Here is a 22,675-nt window from a genome sequence, read left to right as displayed (position 1 = left end):
CCTGTATCAGTTATTCTTGACCCATTGCCCGACCACACCTATTACGTCCACCGCTATATGGGAAGAGTATGCAACTAGTCTCTATATTGTGGAGAGTCAGCCACCTCTTCCTGACCCACTTGAGCCTTGTCCAGAGACCACCACTTTCTTTACAGAAAGTAGGGTCTGAGAGGCCATTGACAAACTTAGCAGAGGAAAGGCACAAGATCATGATGGACTAGTAGCCAAGCACTTGATCCATGCTAGAGATTTGGTGGCAAGATTCCTAGCTTACATGTTTAACAAAGCCATGTGTGAAGGTCTACCAGAAAGCTAGAGCACAAACACTATTATGCCTATCCTCAAGTCAAGGGACCCTACTCTACCCAATAACTATCGGACTATCATGGTTGGGCATACATTGGCTAAGTTATATGCTTTCATCCTAAAGGAAAGCAAAAATGCCTAAGTGGTGTGCGCAGCTAGAATGGAGTATGTTCAGCAGTAGAGAGTGCAGAGAGAGTAGAGACTTGAGTTGGGTGTGTACCAGTGTGGCACACACAAAGAACGAAAGAATGTATTTATGTTTTAGGGTACGGTACATTTACACCCGCAAGAGTGCGGTCACATGTACAAGTAAAATATATACACGGGAAGTGTAGCGAAGGGCCTTTACATCCAACAACCTCCCACTTAAAGGTCATGAGCAAACCTTTAATCAACTCCCACTAGTCGAATGCAATGCTCATGCTGAGCCTTTGCAAGATTTTTTGTGAGAGCATCTGCAGGGTTATCTTGTGTTTTGATCTTAGTCAGTGTGACTAGACCATCATCCAGAACTTGTCTGATAAAGTGGTACCGTACATCAATATGTTTAGTACGTGCATGAAACATGGCATTCCTAGCCACACATATAGCACTCTGGCTATCACATCCAAGTACAGGTGTTTTGGTGGGCCGCTCAAAATCCTTGACCAAGCAACCAAGCCAAACAGCTTCTTTCGAAGCTTCAGTGGCTGAAATATATTCAGCCTCAGTGGTAGAAAGTGCTACTATCTTTTGCAATCTAGAGCACCAAGAAACTGCCCCACCAGTCAAGGTAAATATATACCCACTAGTAGACTTGCGAGTATCCAAGTCACCTGCCATGTCTGCATCACAATATCCCTGCAGATCTAATGTACCCTTTCCATAGCAAATATATTTTCCTTGTGTGCCCTTAAGGTATCGAAAGATGCATTTCACTGCCTCCCAATGTGCTTTGCCAGGGTTCAACATAAACCTGCTCACAATTCCCACTGCATGAGCAATGTCAGGTCTAGTGGCAACCATAGCATACATGAGTGATCCACAAGCTGAAGCATAAGGAACACCCTTCATAGAGTTGGCTGCCATGATCAGATTTGCTAAGCTTAAGGTATGGTGGTAATGGAACACCAAGTGACTTAGCATCTATCATAGAGAAACGATCAAGTATTTTGTTGATGTACTTTTCTTGTGAGAGAAATAAGAGCTTCTGCTCTCTATCTCTCGTCACACGCATGCCCAAAATATGTTCAGTTGCACCCAAGTCCTTCATGGAAAAGGCTGAATTCAGCTGTCTTTTCAATGCATTAACCTGGCTCTTATGCTTACCAACAATAAGCATATCATCCACATAAAGCACAAGGATAATAAGGCTTCCATCATCAGCCTTCTTTGTGTATAAGCAGTGATCTGCATTGCTTCTTTTAAACCCATATGAGAGCATGAAGGCATCAAACTTCTTATACCACTGTCTAGGAGCCTGTTTTAAACCATACAAGCTTCTCTTAAGCTTGCACACCAAATGCTCCTTTCCTAGCATAACAAAGCCCTCTGCTTGTTTCATATACAGCTCTTCTTCTAAATCACCATGCAGGAATGCAATTCTAACATCCATCTGATCAAGTTCAAGATCCATAGATGCAACAATAGCAAACAATACCCGAAGAGTCGTCATTTTGACAACAGGTGAAAAGACTTCTTGAAAGTCAATCCCCTCTTTCTGAGTATAACCCTTAGCCACAAGCCTGGCTTTGTATTTGGGTTTGCCATCCACACATTTGATTTTGTAGACCCACTTGTTAGGAATAGCTTTCCTATCTTTGGGCAATGAAACCAAATCCCAAGTATCATTCTGATACAATGACTTCATTTCTTCCTGCATAGCTTGCTCCCACTTTTTCTTTAACTCACATGACAATGCCTCTTTATATGTAAGAGGCTCACCCTCATCTGTGAGTAAAATGCAGTCCAAAGAGGGATCAAACCTTTGTATGGGTCTCCTGACACGCGTAGACCTTCTCACCCAATGATCTGTGTTATCAGGCAATGGATCTACATCCAAAGGAATGTCTATGACCTCATTATTTGGCTGCTGAACTGCATTTTCAGGTTGCTGTAATAAATTTTCAAGCTGCTGTAATTGATGTTCAGCATGCTGATTTTGTTGCCCAAACTGATTTTCAGCATCCCTTTGCTGCCCATTTGCATCTGGCTCAATAATGACACGCTGATTATCATAACCACCATCAGATGGAGCTGAATTTTCAGTGGCTGATAGCTGTTTAAGTGGCTGATCATGCTGAAATTTCACTTTCTTTTTGTCTACATCACTAGATGTGGCATTTTTCAGCAGCTTTGATTCATTAAATACCACATCTCGGCTGCGTAGCACCTTTTTCATGCTTGGAACCCAAACTCTATAACCCATTTCACCATCATCTCCATAACCCATGAAAATGCCTCTGAGGGATTTCATGTCAAGTTTAGTTCTGCTATCAACAGGCACATGTACATAGCATTCGCAGCCAAAGACCCTTAAGTGGTCATATGAAGCAGGTTTGCCAGACCAAACCTCTTCAGGGATGCCACTATCAAGTGCACGATGTGGAGATCGGTTGCAAATATGCACCGCGGTTTTAAGTGCCTCCCCCCAAAACAATTGCGGGAGATTAGTTGTGGACAGCATGCATCGAATCTTCTCACATAAAGTGCGATTCATTCGCTCAGCCACACCATTAGATGACGGATTATAAGGGGCTGTAAGCTCTCGTTTAATCCCATTTTCATCACAAAAACTATTAAATTGTTTAGATACGTACTCTCCCCCATTATCTGTTCTTATGCATTTCAGTTTTAAGCCCTTTTGAGTACTAACAAATGCATAAAACCTTTTAAAGGCATCCAATGCCTCACTTTTCTGCTTAAGCAAATAAACCCATAGCTTTCTAGAGTGGTCATCAATAAAAGACGCAAAATAACGGAAACCACTATGAGTTTTTATTGGCATGGTACAGACATCGGAATGGACTAAATCCAAGATACATGCCTTCCTAGAGGCTCCATGAGAGTATAAACTCTTTACATGTTTTCCAAAGACACAGTCATCACAAAAGTCAAGCTTTGAGTTTTTCACATCAACTCTTCCAAGTGAAGAAAGTGCATCCAAACCCTTTTGGCTCATGTGTCCAAGACGCTTATGCCATAGCTCCATGCGTGACTGTACTTCTGCAACTGCAACAAACTTTCCAGGAAGTGCCTTGCAATGAAGATAATACAAAGTTCCCTTTTTACCACCTCTAGTGACCAGCATAGATGCTTTTTGTATTTTCCACATTCCACCACCAAAGGTAGTGTAGTAACTCCTGCTATCTAACTGCCCAACAAAAAGCAAGCTCTTCTTAATGCTAGGTACATAGCTAACATCATGAAAAATCAATTCCTAGTCATTTTCAAGAGCCAGGTGTATGGTGCCCACTCCTTCAATGTCACATGCATGATTATTCCCTAGGTAAACTTTCCCAAGATTGCCTGCTGCATAAGTAGAAAAACACTCCAGAGATGGAGTTACATGAAATGAGGCACCATTGTCAACAATCCACGATTGTGACAAACCATCATGAGCAGATAACAAGGCATCTATCACATCCCTTTTAGTGATATACATGTCTTCCACTGTCATAGCATGTGAATCTGAAGATGCAACCAGCAAATCAGCATCTTTATCATCTTCTATCTCCTCAATGACAACACTAGATACCATATTTGCCTTTTCTGTTTCTTTAGGAGTAGAGCTGCTATCCTTCTCATTCTTTTTGCCTTTTGCATTAGCCTGCTTCTTGCGTTCTTGCTCCTTCTTATCTTGCTCCTTCTTATCTTGCTTCTTCTTATAGTACCTGCAATCGGGCTTTTTATGCCCTTTGCGTCCACACTAATAGCAAATGACATCTTGCTGTTTTTCTTTGCTTTTGCTGCGATTTTTATGCTTATTTGCAGCATTTGACTTCTTTTCAATCCGTCCTCTAACATTATAGGTTGATCCACTGTTTTCCCCACTAGACTTGCGTCTAATCTCCTCATTGAGGATAGAACCACGTACACCATCAAATGTCAAGTTGGGGTTGTTGCTCAATGACAACCAATGCTTCCCATGAATCTGGCAAAGTCATGAGCAAGAAGATGGCCTTTAGCTTAGGATCAAAAGCCAACAAGCCTGCATCCTGTAACTGACTTAAAATACCTGTAAATGTAGCCAAATGCTCTTAGGCGAGCTTAGACTCATCAAGCTTTAAGTTGACTAACTTTCGCATGAGATGGACCTGATTAACAGGAGTAGTATTCTCATACGTAGCCTTGAGTTTCTCCCAAACTGCATATGCACTGTTGAGCCCCTTGATATCAACTAAGATATCATCAGTAACTGCCATTTTTATGTAAGTAATGGCCTTTTTATTCATTTTAGCCCAATCTTCATCTGACAAAGCAACAGGTTTTTGTTTTGCCAAAGCATCTTCACAATCCTTCAGAAAAAGGATACCCTCCATACGACCTTTCCAAAGATCAAAGCCATTGCCATCAAATTTGCGAATCTCAAAAAGATTCTTTGTGTCAGCAGTGGATGCACTTCCAGCCATTTTTCAGCAATAAATTTCTGCAATAGAATGCTGAATGCAATCAGCCAATAGCAAGGTTGCTGTATATAACAGCAAATACACAAACTTGCACTTCAAAGTGTGCCCAAGAAGCAGATATTTTGCTGTAATTGCAGTCCAAAGGGCTGATTATAGCATATACACAAAGCAAATCTGATACATGTGCATACAAGACAGGTCCCACTTCAATAATACATCACCGTAATGCCCAAATGCAATAACCCGAGTGCTGTATGTGCCACTGTTTCACTGCACAATGAGCATTCAGCAATACATGTACCAAGAGAAGCTGCTTTTCATAACATTTGATACACCCCAAGTCCAAATTTCTCCCACTTAGCAGTGAATCTGCTGTAATTCCACTGTCAAAGCACAAATCGGCTCAAAATACATCACTAATGTGAAAAGCCCCAAATTTTCTGCAATAAATCTGCCCCAATTGCATTAATACATGTTCCCGAGAGCATAAAACGGGCAAATTCAGTAAAATTTCATAAAATTTTGCAAAAGCCCCAAATTTTCCGGGTCCAAGTGTGCACGAATGTCAACCAATCTGACTTAGCTGAGCAAAATTTCACCAATACAGCAAAAGGCCCAAATTTTATGGGTCCAATGTTGAGAAATTTTACTCAAACGAGCAAAATTTCACCAAATTTGGCAAAATCCCCAATTTATACGTGCACAATGTCTGCAATTTTGACGCAGATGTCTGTATTATGCATGAACAGCACTAAATCTGGAAAAGCCCCAAAATTTCTGGCTCAAATCTGCACAACTGTGAGAATTGTGCTTGCGCGCGCGAACCGGGGCCTGTTTTAATGTGACAAGTCACAAAAAATTGCAAAAAATGACTGTCGTGACCTGTCGACTGATCACGCTGATCAGAAGTGAACTGCCGCCTGTCCACGCTGACCTGTCAGCTGCTGTCGCCTGACTGTCGCTGAGCAGATTTGGCTGTCACCTGTTCACGCTGACCTATCAGCTGTCGCCTGACTGTCGCTGAACAAAAACGTGACCTGGAAAGCTGACGACCTGACCTGTGCTGACCTGGAATGGCTGCGCCCGATCTGTCTAGTTACAGACTGAGCAAAAACGACCCTGCAGCACTGTCTCCTGTTTCGCGCGTGCTCTCGCCTGACCAGCAAAGATGACGACTTGCTGATTTCTCACGAGCGAAGCGCTGGCGATGTCTCGCACAGGCTCCGGGAAGCGCGCACACCTTAGCCGAATGCTCTGATACCAGTTTGAAGGAAAGCGAAAATGCCTAAGTGGTGTACGCAGCTAGAATGGAGTATGTTCAGCAGTAGAGAGTGCAGAGAGAGTAGAGACTTGAGTTGGGTGTGTACCAATGTGGCACACACAAAGAATGAAAGAATGTATTTATGTTTTAGGGTACGGTGCATTTACACCCGCAAGAGTGCGGTCACATGTACAAGTAAAATATATACACGGGAAGTGTAGCGAAGGGCCTTTACACCCAACACATCCTTCAGCATGAGTTAAGTAGGTGGGCAAAGAGGTGGGGTCTTAAAGCACAGGGACAGGCTGGCTTTAGGAGAGGCTTCTCCACATTGGATCACATCCTCGCACTCAGAGCAATCATTGAGGAGGGAAGGGCCCATGGCCGACGAGCCTACTGTTGCTTTGTGGACTTCCGCAAAGCCTTTGACACAGTACCGAGAGACAAGCTAATACATAGATTGCATGCCATGGGAGTACCGAAAGAGCTCAGTTGGGGTATTTTGGCACTGTATGAGAGAGTTGTGGGCAGAGTCCAAACACCTGAGGGCCTTTCGGCACCTATTTACTCCACTATTGGGGTGAAGCAGGGATGCCCCCTCTCTCCGACATTATTTGGCTTGTACATTGATGGGATTGCTGATTACATTTCACATGAAGGAGATAGAGGAGCTCCACTAGCTGGAACTTCAATACCTCTCCTATTGTATGCAGATGACATTGTATAGATAGCTGACTCTAGAGGGTCTACAGAGACACTTGGATGCATTACACTTCTATACTTTGTACAGTGGGCTTTCAATGAACCTTGGTAAAACCAAGGTGATGGTACACTACACCACAATGGGTCAGGAGATCAGCACCTAAATTCACATATGGATCTAAGGAGCTGGAGTATGTTGATTCTTATACATACCTATGAGTCTTATTCACAGGGCCCACCTTTTCTATGCGAGCGGTAGCAGACACTAGACTGACTCGCGGATACATAGCACTAGGTGGTTTGGAGAGGATGTGCTCACAGGTGCAATTCCAAGAACCCTACACCAAGCTATGGCTCTTCGATACACTGGTCACATCCACACTATTTTATGGAGTACAAATATGGGGGCCCAGTCTTGACCACCGTAGCAGATCAGGGCGCACTTATGACGGATGGAGATCGATGGAGAAACCCCTAGTGTCCATGATATCCAAGATGATTAGATGTAAGGCCTCAATGCCACATGAGATCATCAGAGCCGAGCTAGCAACTACAATGTCATCTGCATACAATAGGAGAGGTATTGAAGTTCCAGCTAGTGGAGCTCCTCTATCTCCTTCATGTGAAATGTAATCAGCAATCCCATCAATGTACAAGCCAAATAATGTCGGAGAGAGAGGGGGCATCCCTGCTTCACCCCAATAGTGGAGTAAATAGGTGCCGAAAGGCCTTCAGGTGTTTGGACTCTGCCCACAACTCTCTCATACAGTGCCAAAATACCCCAACTGAGCTTCTTTCGGTACTCCCATGGCATGCAATCTATGTATTGACTTGCATGCCATGGGAATGGTGGTTGATGCCAGGGAAAGAGCTAGGGACAAAGATGGCTTTCCACCGTGAGCATTTCCTTCATACTACAGATGATGGATTTATTGCTCGCCCGAGATACATGGACACCCACCTTTCCCATGGGATCAAAGTACTATTGGCCAGTTGCGCACCTCCTCACATCAGCTAGAGATTGAGACTGGCATATATAGATCCATCCCATCGGAGGAGCGCATATGCCAGATATGCCAATTAGAGCCAAAGACAGAGGAGTATTATATCTGCCGTCTGACCAACGTATTATGAGGTCCGTGGTCGTTTCCACTGTCTTTTTAGAGACCAATTTGGACCACTGGATTTTACCGATCAGCAATGCCTTGGCCTCTTTCTTCTTGAGATACGACGGCTTCGTGACATGCATCTCAAGAGTACAGCTGCTCCAAGACATCGAGACCCTCCACAGAGGCAGCTCATAAACTTCTTTGCAAGGGAGACTCAGAAGACTTCAATACAATTACAGCCACAGTCCACACGAGAGCCTCTCTCACCACCACAATCCACACACAGGCAAGGAGTACCAAGTCTGAAACTTCTGGTTGGAGTGCAGAATTGACCATTTTAGCCTGCTGTAATTACTGGTTCAGACCTGTTCTGGAACCTGTTTTCAGCTCATACTGTTCCCAGTACTGTTCAGCCCACTATAATTACTAGTTCAGACCTGTTCTAAAACCTGTTTTTTCAGCTCATACTGTTCCCTGTACTATGCTCCAACATCTGTGCCAAGTGCCCCTTGATTCTGGCATCAATTAGGCTCTGAAATAACCTCTGAACAGTCCAGAATCTGTACTGATTTAGTGCTGTTTCAGACACCTGCTTGGTGAGGTTACCACCCTCACCTGTTCCTGCTTGTGGGCAGCAAACAACTGCTCCTATTCCTGGAGAAAGGAGGCTCTTGCCTCATGCAAAAACAGCATATTCCCACACAGCTGTACCTGAATCAGAAGAAAGGCCCTTGATTCTGAAGCATAACCATTCTGTCAGGGAGAAAGAGAGAGAGAGAGTAGGGAGTAAGCTCAAGCCTCTGTGCATCATGGACAAGGTAGGCAAGCTCTCAAATCTTCTCCATCAGCAACTATTCCTCCATCCTCTTCAAATGAGCCCCCAAAGACCCAGAAAACTGCACGCCAGCCCTCTTTAAAGAGGTAAGTGCACCAATTTGTGCCAAATGGCAGCATTGGAAGATATTTCCCGTTCTAACCTTCCGGTCTAAAATTCTCCATCCTTGGTGCAAAATTTGACCTCGGCACAGACCAGAGGATTAATCCTCGTGCAAAAATGAAGATAATGACGCGAACAGATTCTGGGGTCCAAAAATAGTAACTCCCTAAATTTTAGGAGTTGCTTCCATTGCATCCCCACTAGTCTTCTAACCATCTTTGCAGACTATGGCTACATCCAAATTTGCAGTGTAGCTCAACTGAAAGTGAATTTCCACTGATGACCCCGCATGGACTAGTCTCTTGGAGATTTGTCCATCTTCACTTTGAACTAGTCTCTTCCAGGCTAGTCCTTCAACACACTTGTCCATATACACTTTCACAAGTCTCTTCCAAGCTTGTCAATCTACAGTGCCATCAGTCTCTTCCAGACTTATACTGGACCTTAACTGTCCAGTCTTGACTCACTAGACATTCCTGTCTGTTTCATATACTGGCCATGCAACTCGGGCGTTTAGATTTCAAGAGGGATCCTTCCAAAAAGAAAAACCAAATAAAGTATGTAATAAAGATATCAACAAAAAGGTAATAGTTGTCACAGTCTTGTGACATACCTCCCTCTCGAAATCGCAAACGTCCTCGTTTGCATGAATGTCATGCATGCTTCCAGCTAACCCAGTGAACTTACACTTGGCAGCACATGTACAACACATACATGCTATCAGTCAACATTGTGTACTAAACACACTGTTAACACATGTATGTTCTAACTGTGAAACATGGCAAACTATCATCATGTGACTCCACATCACTGTTTCCAAATATAATGGCCGGTACACCACAATGATATCCCCATAGTGGCAGATTCTGATTTGATAACTCCACATCACCCTGACTAGAGATCTAATGGCCGATACATCAAAATGATATCCCCACTGAGTCAATTCACAGAATACATACCCGATCGAGTAACCATTGTTACAACATGTATTCAATTCAATAGAAGTAAAAACTGTATTCTTGCAAGCAATACTTACTTCTTTAGCACTGAGAAAACCATATGGACACAATAAGTGTTAACCTGTACAAAATCTGTTTCTGTACATAATTTCTTTCTTGAGCAATTGTCACTTTGATAATCTATTTCAGCTTAGAGATAAGGGGTCAAGGTAGGTTGCAAGCGAAATGCTTCAAGGTAAAGTTCCAACACATTAGGTGACTCTGCAAGTTCACCTTCGTCCATCCACTTAGCATCTATAGCTAGATAGTTCTTGAACTTAACCAAATACCTTCTAGCAGCCTTGCCTTTCACCTTCCTTTCCTTGTGTGCCAGTACCTGTTCTGGAACAAGAATTTCATCAAGTTCCTCAACTTCGGGCTGTTCCTCAGCTGGCATATCTTCTGGTACATCACCCACATAGGGTCTAAGAAGACTTACATGGAAAGCATTATGAATCTTCCAATTGTCAGGCAATTTCAGCCTATAGCTGACATCACTAATCTTCTCTGTTACTTGAAAAGGCCCATAGTATCGCATACTAAGCTTAGTGAAAAGACTTTCCTTGCCTTTCCGCTTCTTTAAGCGTGCCTTTTCAAACCGCAACAGTACCCAATCACCAAGTGAATATATCAATTCACAAGGGTGATGATCAACAGCTTTCTTTTGCTTTGCCTGAGTCCTTTCAAGGGCATGCTTAACTTTCTGATACATTTCATCTATACTCTGCACATACTGATCTGCCTTAAAGATCTTATCCTTTGTATGCAAAATGGGAGGAACCTTTTTACCACCTTCAACAATTTCAAAAGGGGCTTTGCATGTTGACGAATGCACAGTATTATTGTATGCATACTCGACCAAAGGCAAATACTACTCCCACTTTGACTTGTGCTCTGACACATAGCACTTAAGCAGATCCAAGACAGTAGAATTTGCCTCTTCTGACTGTCCATCAGTCTGTGGATGAAATGACGATGAGAACTTAAGCGTTGTGCCCATGTTCTCAAATATGCCTCTCCAGAATAGACTTGTCATCCGTGGATCATGGTCACTGACAATAGACTGTGGCATACCATGATACTTGAAAACATTGCACATAAACAAACGTGCCATCTGATCTGGTTTTATCTTCTTCCTGACAGGAATGAAATGAGCCTGTTTGCTAAACCTGCAAATAATAGTCCATATCCCATCATTTCCTGTCTGTGTCCTTGGAAGATCAAAGATAAAATCCATAGCTATGCCTTCCCATGGTTTATCTGGAATAGGCAATGGCTGTAAAAGCCCCGGTGCTTTTTGCCTGTCAAACTTGACCTTCGGGAAAATCAAACAGTGCCGCACAAAAGCATCCACATCTCTTCTCAAAGTAGGCCAATAAAAGAATGTCTCTATTGCTTTGACTGTTGCATCAATACCACGATGCCCTGCATACGGTGGAGAGTGACTCTCTGTCATAACTTTCCGTCTCAATGGCATAGTCACACATAGTCTACGATGCATCAACATGAAACCATCCTTGAGAAGATAATGCTCATGATGTTGTCCATTGACAAGCTGATCAAAGATCCTTGCAAAATTTTCATCATCAGCATACTGTTCCTTCATATCATCAAGCTCATGATGATAAGGAATTAACACAGCTGAAATTTGTGGCTTTCTTGACAAAGAATCAGCCACAATATTCTTTTTGCCTTCCACATGCACAATTTGAAAATGGAACATTGACAAAAAGTTTGCCCAACGCATATGCTTTTCTGTCAGCTTAGTCTGAGTTAAGAAATAACGCAATGTCTGATGGTCTGTCTGGACAACAAAATCTGCCCCAAGTAGGTAGTGTTTCCAACAAGTAAGCGCATGAATCACAGCCAGCAATTCTTTCTCATAGACCTGCATAGTCTTCTCTGGCCCTCGCAAGATTCTGCTTTCATAAGCCACTACCCGGCCATCTTGCATTAACACTGCACCAATGCTATTGCCACAGGCATCACATTGGACAACAAATGACTTCCTAAGATCTGGCAGAATGATCACTGGACTAGAAGTCATCTTTTCTTTAAGAAGATTAAAAGCTGAAATCTCTTTCTATGTCCACTGGAAAGAGATTCCTTTCTTCTGTAAAGCATGTAAAGGTGAAGCAATCTCTGCAAAATTGCGAATGAACCTCCTGTAGTAGGAACACAAACCCAAGAAGCTTCTAACATCATGGACAGTCTTCAAATCTGGCCATGTTCTAATTGCTTCAACCTTAGCAGGATCCATTCGAACACCATCCTTTCACACTATGTGCCCCAAGAACTAGATTTCTCCCAAGAAGAACTCACTCTTCTTGCCATTGATAAGCAACCTATTACAGCGAAGCTCATCAAAGACTGCTTTCAAGTGTTCTCTATGCTCCTGTTCATTCTTTGAAAAGACAATCATGTCATCAAAGAATGTACCAACAAACTGCCTGTATGGACGAAAAATCCTGTCCATCATTCGATTAAACGTAGCAGGAACATTAGTAAGTCCAAATGGCATTACCAAGAACTCATAGAGACCAAACGTGGTCCTAAATGCAGTCTTATGCACATCCTCTCGCTTAATCATGATCTGATGGTATCCACTCTTCCAATCTATCCTGCTAAAAATTGACGCTCCTTCCAAACGGTCAAGGATGTCGTCAATTCTTGGAATGGGGAACCTGTTCTTGATGGTACTCTTGTTCAACGCTCGATAATCTATGCACATGCGCCAAGAGCCATCCTTCTTCTGTACTAAGAGCACTGGTGAGCAAAAGGGAGATGAACTTGACTGAATCAGCCCTTTTCCTAACAGCTCATTCACCTAGCTCAATATCTCTTTCTGTTGGGCTGCACTAACCCTATACAAAGGTCTATTTGGTGGGCTACTGCCTGGCACCAAATCTATTGCATAATCCTCAGACCTCTCTGGTGGCAACTGTGATGGTAATGAGTCAGAAAAACAATCACCGAACTGAGACAAGAAAGCAGACCTGTCCATATTAAACATAGAGAAATTTGACTCTTCATTATCCTTGACATCACGTGCAAAAATCAAGTACGCAGAAAGATGATTCTTTATTATAGATGTAATGGCAGAAGCCGATACAGCAGGTGCAGACTCTCCTTTAAGCTTCACATCAAGCACATGAGTCTTTCCCCTATGTTCCAAAGTCAGTGTCTTGTTAAAGGCATCCAACACACCATGCTTTCTGAACATCCATGGCATTCCCAACAAGACATCACAGCCTTCAAGTGGCATGATATAAAATTCTTCTGCATCAACATAAGACTGTACATGAAGACGCAGCTTTCCAAGAATGGGTGTCACAGACTCTGAGTGGCCAGGACATGCCAACCCTGCCTCTGCTATGTAGCCCATCTCATCTGCTCTGATGCCCAAAGTAGAAGCCAACTCTGGTGAGATAAAGTTTGCCTTAGCTCCAAGATCAAAGAAAATAAGTACATGTTGATCCCTAACTTTACCCCAAGCTCTGCAAAGCTCATTAGCACCGAACACTGTTCCTGGTACATAAATCTAGTTTCCAGGCGCATAACCAGCCATACTCTGAAATACAGATCCACCTCCAAAGTATCCAATATGTACAGAGGTCGGTGGGAAAACCTGTGGTAAAGCCTGAAAACTGTTTCCCTGTCCATTTAAACCAACATTTGGCTACTGTAAAGTGGCGAGCTGAACTGGCAATGCTTGTGTAACTAGCGTTTCCGCCACCTGTTCCTGGACAGTCGGAACCAATCTTGGAGTCTCCATTGACTCCGCAAGCTGCCTTGGTGTTTCCACTGAATCTGCAGCATGCTTACCCTTATCCTGGACCTCTACTAGATCCGAAATCTTTGCAGGTTGCCCAACTTGCTGTAAAGGAAGGGAAGGCTGCAAAAATGCCAAAAACCTTGGATTCTGCATCACTTGAGTAAACATACTCACAGCAGCAACTAATTGAGTCTTGAAAGTGTCTTCATCCATAGAAGAAGCCGTAAGAACTTGTGGCTCAACCATAGCAGGAGGAGTAACAAATTGTGGAGGTCTAGAAGACTCTCCCACCTCATGAACAACAGGGATCTCCTGTGATGAAGACGCTTCCTCTCTGGTGTCTTCCTTTGTATCAGGCATAATGCACAATTCTGTGTCTTACACCCAAACAAACCCTGGCTCACTCTTTAGGGAAAAAGTGATTCGATCCCGGCAATGGAACCATGAAACCGGCCTGTTCACTGGGAAGGGCGGTAGTGTACAACCAAAATATATAAATGCTTTCACCCAATTCACAGTCGCCCACTTTACCTGAACTTAAAGACACAGAATCAAGAAGACATACAGGAAGCTAGAATGCTCCTGTTGTGAAATAGACACCCTGTTGGCCCCTAAGTTAGGCGCCCCTTGCGGTATTTCTTTATTTTTAAAAAGAGAGAAAGTACAATGAGCTGTCTTTCACCTATTCTGGGTGAAATTTAGCAGCATAACAGTACAATTACTGACCCAAAACAAGTTGACCAGCAGGGGAAACTATGCCCAAGTCTGAAACTTCTGGTTGGAGTGCAGAATTGACCATTTTAGCCTGCTGTAATTACTGGTTCAGACCTGTTCTGGAACCTGTTTTCAGCTCATACTGTTCCCAGTACTGTTCAGCCCACTGTAATTACTGGTTCAGACCTGTTCTGAAACCTGTTTTCAGCTCATACTGTTCCCTGTACTATGCTCCAACATCTGTGCCAAGTGCCCCTTGATTCTGGCATCAATTGGGCTCTGAAATAACCTCTGAACAGTCTAGAATCTGTACTGATTTAGTGCTGTTTCAGACACCTGCATGGTGAGGTTACCACCCTCACCTGTTCTTGCTTGTGGGCAGCAAACAACTGCTCTTGTTCCTGGAGAAAGGAGGCTTGCCTCATGCAAAAACAGCATATTCCCACAGCTGTACCTGAATCAGAAGAAAGGCCCTTGATTCTGAAGCATAACCATTCTATCAGGGAGAAAGAGAGAGAGAGAGTAGGGAGTAAGCTCAAGCCTCTGTGCATCATGGACAAGGTAGGCAAGCTCTCAAATCTTCTCCATCAGCAACTATTCCTCCATCCTCTTCAAATGAGCCCCCAAAGACCCAGAAAACTGCACGCCAGCCCTCTTTAAAGAGGTAAGTGCACCAATTTGTGCCAAATGGCAGCACTGGAAGATATTTCCCGTTCTAACCTTCCGGTCTAAAATTCTCCATCCTTGGTGCAAAATTTGACCTCGGCACAGACCAGAGGATTAATCCTCGTGCAAAAACGAAGATAATGACGCGAACAGATTCTGGGGTCCAAAAATAGTAACTCCCTAAATTTTAGGAGTTACTTCCATTGCATCCCCACTAGTCTTCTGACCATCTTTGCAGACTATGGCTACATCCAAATTTGCAGTGTAGCTCAACTGAAAGTGAATTTCCACTGATGACCCCGCATGGACTAATCTCTTGGAGATTTGCCCATCTTCACTTTGAACTAGTCTCTTCCAAGCTAGTCCTTCAACACACTTGTCCATATATACTTTCACAAGTCTCTTCCAAGCTTGTCAATCTACAGTGCCATCAGTCTCTTCCAGACTTGTACTGGATCTTAACTGTCTAGTCTTGACTCACTAGACATTCCTGTCCATTTCACATACTGGCCATGCAACTCAGGCGTTTAGATTTCAAGAGGGATCCTTCCAAAAAGAAAAACCAAATAAAGTATGTAATAAAGAAATCAACAAAAAGATAATAGTTATCACAATCTTGTGACACCTAGGCCTCAACGCACACACCAACGACACCTTCATAGGCAGATACAGGGGATTATTGCTCGGGCTAAAGCTAGGCCCTCCATACCCACATGAGATTGTACCATTTGGAGCTCATTGTTACTAGATAGAGCTCTATGTTTTACACATAGCCATAGTTAGTTTCCTTTCTTATTTTGCTTTGTGCTATATATTTTGGCCAGACAGTTGTACCATCATACACATGATCGTAACTCATGGTCTCATAGGTCATTTTGGCCTTTTGTAGACATTAATATATCATTTCATTTCTCTCTCTCTTCTCTCTGTGTTTACTCTCTCTCAATCTTGGTCCCACGCTTCCACATCGTTGCACTCTGACAACAAGGTAGTGGCAATCCTCAATTGAGGCAGTGGCGAGGCTAGACCCACACTGCCACTAATCATCATCACAATCGACAATGTTCTCAATGCCAAAGGGCTTGTCTAACTAGTCTACAAAGACCCACATCATCTCCATAGAAACATTTAAGACTACAAGTCTTGTCCATATCTACGAGTTGCCTCTTGACAAGGTGACTACAAAGGCCCACTCATCACAGCCTTGTACTTCAGCTACTCCTTGGATCATAGATAATGGAGCTACTCATCATATGACCCACATCACGAACATTTTTCTTTCTTGAGCCCTTGCAACCGTGCAGATCTGAGTTAGAAACAAATCCTTAATGATGATTCAACCTCACAATCACATTAGTTTTGCCATTGACCAAGGCTTGGATCACCCTATCGTTGGAAATAAAGGGCCACTGTGCCTTTTATATGTGCACGAGTACCCTTAGCACTTGTACTTTACATATATCTATCTCGAAAACCTAAAAGAGGTACACTATTGTACTCACACATCGTGCATCTCTCTCTACTACTGCTCACGTTTTTCTCCATCTGTCATCGTCATCACTAACCATTGCATCTCCACTACGCATTGAGCATTTCAAACTGGTATCAGAGCATCGATTATCACAAGTGCACTTCTTGGAGTCCATTTGAGCTATGTCAACTCTTCCCATGCGAAGAAAACAAGAAGTCGTCTTCAGATCTAGTCAAAGGCAATCACACAGGTCACTAGGAGCGATATGCAAGTCACGCAAGTCAAGGTCGCAAGTCATGCAGGTCACCAAGAGCAATCTATAGGTAACCAAGAGCAATCCACGGGTCACGCAAATTAGGTGCAAGTCGCAGGTTGCAGTCAGTCGCAAGTCGTAGGTCATGGAGGCAGTCAGTGACTCAAGCAACAACCTCCACATCAGCTCAGGACAAACGACAAATTGTCCCAAGTCACGCAACAATTTACGTTTTTTCTTAATTTAAAAATTCACGTTTTTTTTCCTTCAAAGGTTCATCTTTTGGCAAATTTTGAGGGCTATCACACGTGTGTAAGCATAGATTGACGAATCTCAAAGATTGTGCATGCATTTACTCCCAAAATTTAGGGCTTTTGACATATGCTAGGATTTTATTCTGCTGAGTAAAATTTGTGAAATTTGCACACATTAGGGTCTCAAAAATTGGGGCTTTTCATGTATTTGTGAAAATTACATAGTGACAAGTACAATTTCCTGAAATTTTGGCACATCGAACCCGATGCAATTCACAGCTTTTGCAAGATTTGCAAAATTTATATCAAATTTGGTCTTGATATGCACTTACACTGCAATTTCTATGCAAATTGAGCACATTGAACATCTCTTCTTCGAGAGGGAAAACCAACAGTGGCAAGAACTCACAAGATACGAAGGCAAGCCAAAACAAGGATAACACCACTTCCTCCAACGGAACCAAAGAAACAAGACCCCTTTGGCAGCAAATTTCTAAGAAAAATAGATTTTGTACACATTGCCAGAGATCAAGCCATGTGGACGAGAAGTGTCGTACCAAGGCCCAAGGTCTTTCTCCTAGAAAACCACCGCAAACTATTGTGATTGCCCCCACTCCGATTGGCTAGTTCAATGGAGCTACACCTGCCACCGGTACACCATCTACTCCATTTGCCCCCGTGGCTACTAGACATCCAGCACATAGACAGCCTCAGTCACCTATCTCCTTCACTACTCCTAAAAGATTGGTTGATTGATCTACTAGTGGCTCACATATCGCACTCTATGAATCCATTCCAAGGGCATCCATTGCACCTTCTAGAACCACTTTTCCACCTTGGCGTATACGATGGTAGCCACACACTAAGCCTTTTCCTTTTTAGACTTCTGCTACATACTTACATACTCATTACATTGCACTTACCTTTGCTTTCTTTTATTTTCAAATTTGTTTTTTGGAGCATCTCACTACTCACCTCTGCGCTTGCAATTTTTTCCTCTTTTGCAAGGTTTTGTATTTCAATGTCGGGCTAACATACAAGCTTGCACCAATCCTTACTGAGCTAGAGAAAGGAGATGCGCACCATTCCTTTCATGGTTCCATCTACTCAGTGTTTTGCTCTTCTACCAACATGGAGGCTTCCCCTCCCATAGCAGATCATGCAACATCTCTCTTGATGCTATCATAGCGGTGACTTCTATCCTTGCTCTTCCACTAGGGACTCTTCATCATCTTCATCCACACAGTTCTCCACGCCACACGAAGACCGACATCATCAGGCTTCTCTTCCTTCTTCAGCATTGACATCCAAGTTGAGAAGGGGTTCCTACTCTTCTTGGTATTCTACAGGTTTCGGCACTTGTCTTCGACATCAACCTTCTCCCCTATTGTACCTTTCCCTATGTATTGCATGATTTCATCATCTTTGTACTAGGGCGCTTGAGCAAGTGAACAACTTTCCCAAGAGGGACACTATCCAAGTGACACCTACTGCATGAGCATTCTTCAACATATAGCATACTATACATCTTATTGTGCAGAGCACCACTAGACGGATCCTAAGCTATTTTCATCGGCGGACTACACCACCATCCTTCTTCACATGATAATACTTCATCACCTTTCCCTCGTCATCAACATCCTTAAGTGGTTGGGTAAGCTTGTATTGTTTTGTGATGTGTTGGATGTACCATCTCTACTCCCCTCTTCTAGGTCACTATTACTTAATTGGCCCACCACTCCTAAAAAAATTTCACCACCAAAAAAAAAAAGTTCAACGTGGTTCCATCCGCCTTTGTAGGGCTTGGTAGGCCACTAGGCAGCCGACGGCACCTTTCATCCAATGCCATGTCCTCTCTGGGGTGACTACTTGGACTCCCTTGGTAAGATAATCATCACCTCCGTAGTCTTGGTAGGCCACTAGTCAGTCAATATGCACCCTTTCTCTGATGCCCTAACTGCTTTGGGAGGGCCGCCTTGGGGTAAACATTACTAGCCTTCCCTCTTAAACTCAATTTTGGGCCTGAGAGGGGGTGTTGAGCTAAAACACGCTTTACAACTGATTAGCATTTTTAAACAGCCCCAAAACACACTTAATTAATGAAAAATAAAAATTTGGTACGTGAGTCCCACTAGTCCCCCAAAATCTTAATTTTTAGGGCACCCCGTTAACATCTATAAATAGATAGGTTGCCCACCATTCACCCTCATCCCTTCAGCCTAGATTCTTGCTCCTCTACTACATTTGGTCCATCTACCATTGCTAGCTCACAAACTGCCTCCTCCGTGCATTCAACTCACCATCAACCAAGCAACAAGCGGCACCGCTCCTTCATCATCAATCATCAGCCCTGCAGTCTACATTCGGCCTTTTTCACCCCTCTATAACAACTGGCAACCATTCTCTCCCTGTTGGCAACCATCTTCTTCCTATTGGTAGCCATCCTACAACTGCATTTGCAACTTCCCTGCTGCCACTCTTTGCTCCAAGCACCTTCCCTCCTATTGCCTCAGTCATCTAACCCTTCCGTGATCAATGCTTGGTGTTTTCCTTGACTTCCACACTCTGACTAGTGGTCACTACACTTGGAATCCGTTGCCAATGGACATCACTCTCCGACATTGCATTGCTCTACCCTCGAGCATTCTGTACACTCTTACATTCATTTATAGCATTCATTCACTTTAAAGTTTCTTCTCTCTATCATCTATGTTCATCTCTATGTTTGAGTTTTGAGTTTTTGTGTTTTGCGTTTTGCATTTAGAGTTTGAGTTTTGCTTATCTCTATTTAAGTCTTTGTGTTTCAATCTTGGTCATACATATTGTGTTTCCTCAGTGTAAACCCTAGCATATCTTCACAAGCATTGTATATTCAGTATTCAATCATTCATTCAGATTCCACTGTGTTCATTGTCTCTAAGCTACCCTAACCCTAACTGTGTTCTTTTGAGTTTATGTTTTGTCGTACACTTTCATTTATGTTTCTACATTAAGGTGTTTCTTCACATACCCCAACTTCAATGGTGCTTCTCTAATGTAATGTAGAGCACTTCTATAAGAAAACTTGACTATTTGGGAAATACTTTTTTAAAAGTATACTCCTGGCAAAAATTCTAAGTTTGCAATTTCACTATAACCATTAGTTTTGGGGGTAATATGAAGGGAAGTTCTTGTGTTCTTAAAGGAATCTCCAAAATAAACAGGTGGTAAAAGACTCTGGTTGTATGCAGACTTTATTCTACAAAACTTCAAGCTACGTACATTTGACCCATTTGACCAGCACCATTATATTCCTTCCCATGAATAAAAGACACCATATTTGCAAACTGTCAAATTGATGTCTCTTTGTACATGTTTCAGTACCCCCTTCAACAAAAACAAAAACAAAAAAAGCACAAATACACTCACACATGCACTCATGAAACAATGGATGGACACAGATGGGTGCAAGCATGTGAGAGAAAATGCAGTCGCTCCAAAATACTTATTATTACTGCTGCATATTAAGACTGAGCTACAATGGAACAAAGGGAGAAGGCCGGAGGGCTGAGAATACAGGAAATTAAGGAAAACATGAAGGTGAGGTTTTGAAATGGAAAGGTCCTCATGAACGGCGGACGGTTGGTTTGTTGCCCACTAGACCAACTCCAATTACTGCCATGTGCCTTGTGCATATGCTCACAGCAGTGATGATATGGCCCTGCCCTCCTTGCTATCTGTGCTGCCCTTCCCACCATCTTTGCCCCTACCAAAGATTCCAAAAGGGAATGATGCAATGTGGACCAACATTCATCTTTTTAGCAAACATTAGTTTCACGGTAGATGGGCAAATATCCACTGATGTACACAATACGCACTTCCATCGTATACTGCAGCAATGGTGCCTGAGATTAAGGCATACACACTAATATGTGACTGCAGCAATGTGCACCCATAGTGGATATATAAAACTTCTCAGGAAACACTCGCAATATAAAATATCCATGGTGTACACAAGCGTATTTCCACAGCATCATCTACATAATCACATACTCCTACTGCAACAACAATACCCCTAACCAAGATGACACAGCAACACGTGAGTGCAGCATTAAGCACTGATGGAAGGTACATTAAACTTGTCAGGAAATTCTAAACACTCCTTATGCTCATTCATACGCTATCCAACGAATCAATTTTGTCCTTTTCTGGAGCTCTTACCTCGTTTAGTTTGTCTAAGGTAGCCAAAGTTGCAGGCTCCTGTTTAGGCTTCCCAAACAGTCTTGTGAACATCTTTGGCAGATCCTCAGTCTTTCGCTTTCACAGGTGCTTGCCAGAAGAAGGGGATGATTTTCGGCAGATCCTCTCTCTCTCTCTCTCTCTCTCTCTCTCTCTCTCTCTCTCTCTCTGTGTCTGTGTATTCACTTGCACAGGCGCTTGCCAGAAGGGCGGATCTTAATGATGCTGAAGGGAGTCGGCCGTCGATCTGCTGAACTTTTTGTTCCTTCGAATTATTGGAAGCCTTAAGAGGGCGGCCGACCGAGGAAACGCAAACCTGGTTTTGACGTCAATTAACGCTTTTTCCTTAAAAGCAGCTTAACTAGTGCCCTTATTTAGCACTCTCTAGGATAACAGCCATGCCACACGCAAGTTCTCCCCCTCCCGTCCTTGAACTTGCCTTGGTTCCAACTGATTGTTGAGGTCTCAATGGATTTAATCATTAACCCACTAGCAATCCAATTATACATATGAGTGCTATAGTAGCCATAATCCATGAACATCAATATATGAGTGATAACTATTAACCCAAAAGTGAATTGAGAAATAACCTATAATTGACATAAGAGTCCCGATGAATGTTGAAAGGTCACCTATGAGTGTTGAATACCTACATTGGCAACATACAATCAATCAAGAGATGGACAACAATATGATTAGCATGGACCCCATGGATGTTGATGTGAAAGAAGGAGAGAATGTGTCAGAAGAAGGAAAACGAAAGTTGCACTATAAATGACTAAAGTCCAACTTCACTCTCGCAAGTCATGTCACATAATTAGAACTAATCAATGCACCAAGCTGCATGTCCATCACACTTCACCAAATGGACTCACACACATTTTCCTACACACATCATGGCTCTAAAGGGGCCGGATGTGTACATTTAACTTGTAATACAAATTTTTCCCCATGTGAGGCACCATGGGAATAAACAATGAGTTACAGCCCCTCCACTCCTTCACCCCCTTTCTCCTCCCCATCTTGCATGTACTCCTCATTCCTCTATTCACCCCCCTCCTATGCCTTAACTACTCAATAGTTTCTCCACCCCCTCCACCTTGTTGAAACCCCACCTATCCCTCTATATACACTTACCTCTCTCCAAACCCTCCTTATTAAGACCTCGATTATCCCCTAAATCCTTGCCAATCCTCTCCTCTAAGGCCTTCTACCCTTTGTACTCCCTTCTATCTCCACCTACCCCCTCCTCCATCCACCCACTTGCCCCCCTCAATCTTTGCCTACCCACTCTATCCTCCCACTTATCCCTTCCATCCCTGCCCCCCTCTTTCCCCACCTATTCCCCTCCTCTATCCTAGCTACCCTTTTTATTCCCATCGAGCTCCATGTATCCCCTATAGC

The 22,675-nt window shown here is 43.0% G+C and overlaps 1 protein-coding gene across 1 annotated transcript in view; it reads right to left on the bottom strand.

The window, feature by feature from the left end:
• The window catches only part of LOC148036590 (vacuolar protein sorting-associated protein 32 homolog 1-like), a 37,437-nt gene extending 15,834 nt beyond the window's left edge, over nt 1-21,603 (bottom strand). Inside the window, exon 1 of the mRNA XM_087678582.1 lies at nt 21,254-21,603. Within this exon, the coding sequence (XP_087534708.1) occupies nt 21,254-21,325 (72 nt within the window). The 5' untranslated portion in view covers nt 21,326-21,603. The remainder of the gene's footprint in view (nt 1-21,253) is intronic.
• Between the last annotated feature and the right edge of the window lie 1,072 nt (nt 21,604-22,675).

The sequence above is a fragment of the Lygodium microphyllum genome, chromosome 5 (genome assembly GCF_053477565.2).
Source record: "Lygodium microphyllum isolate KBCC chromosome 5, Lygodium_microphyllum_v1.1.10, whole genome shotgun sequence".
In the NCBI taxonomy this organism is placed as follows: domain Eukaryota; kingdom Viridiplantae; phylum Streptophyta; class Polypodiopsida; order Schizaeales; family Lygodiaceae; genus Lygodium; species Lygodium microphyllum.
This window is presented reverse-complemented; position numbering and strand designations above follow the sequence as displayed.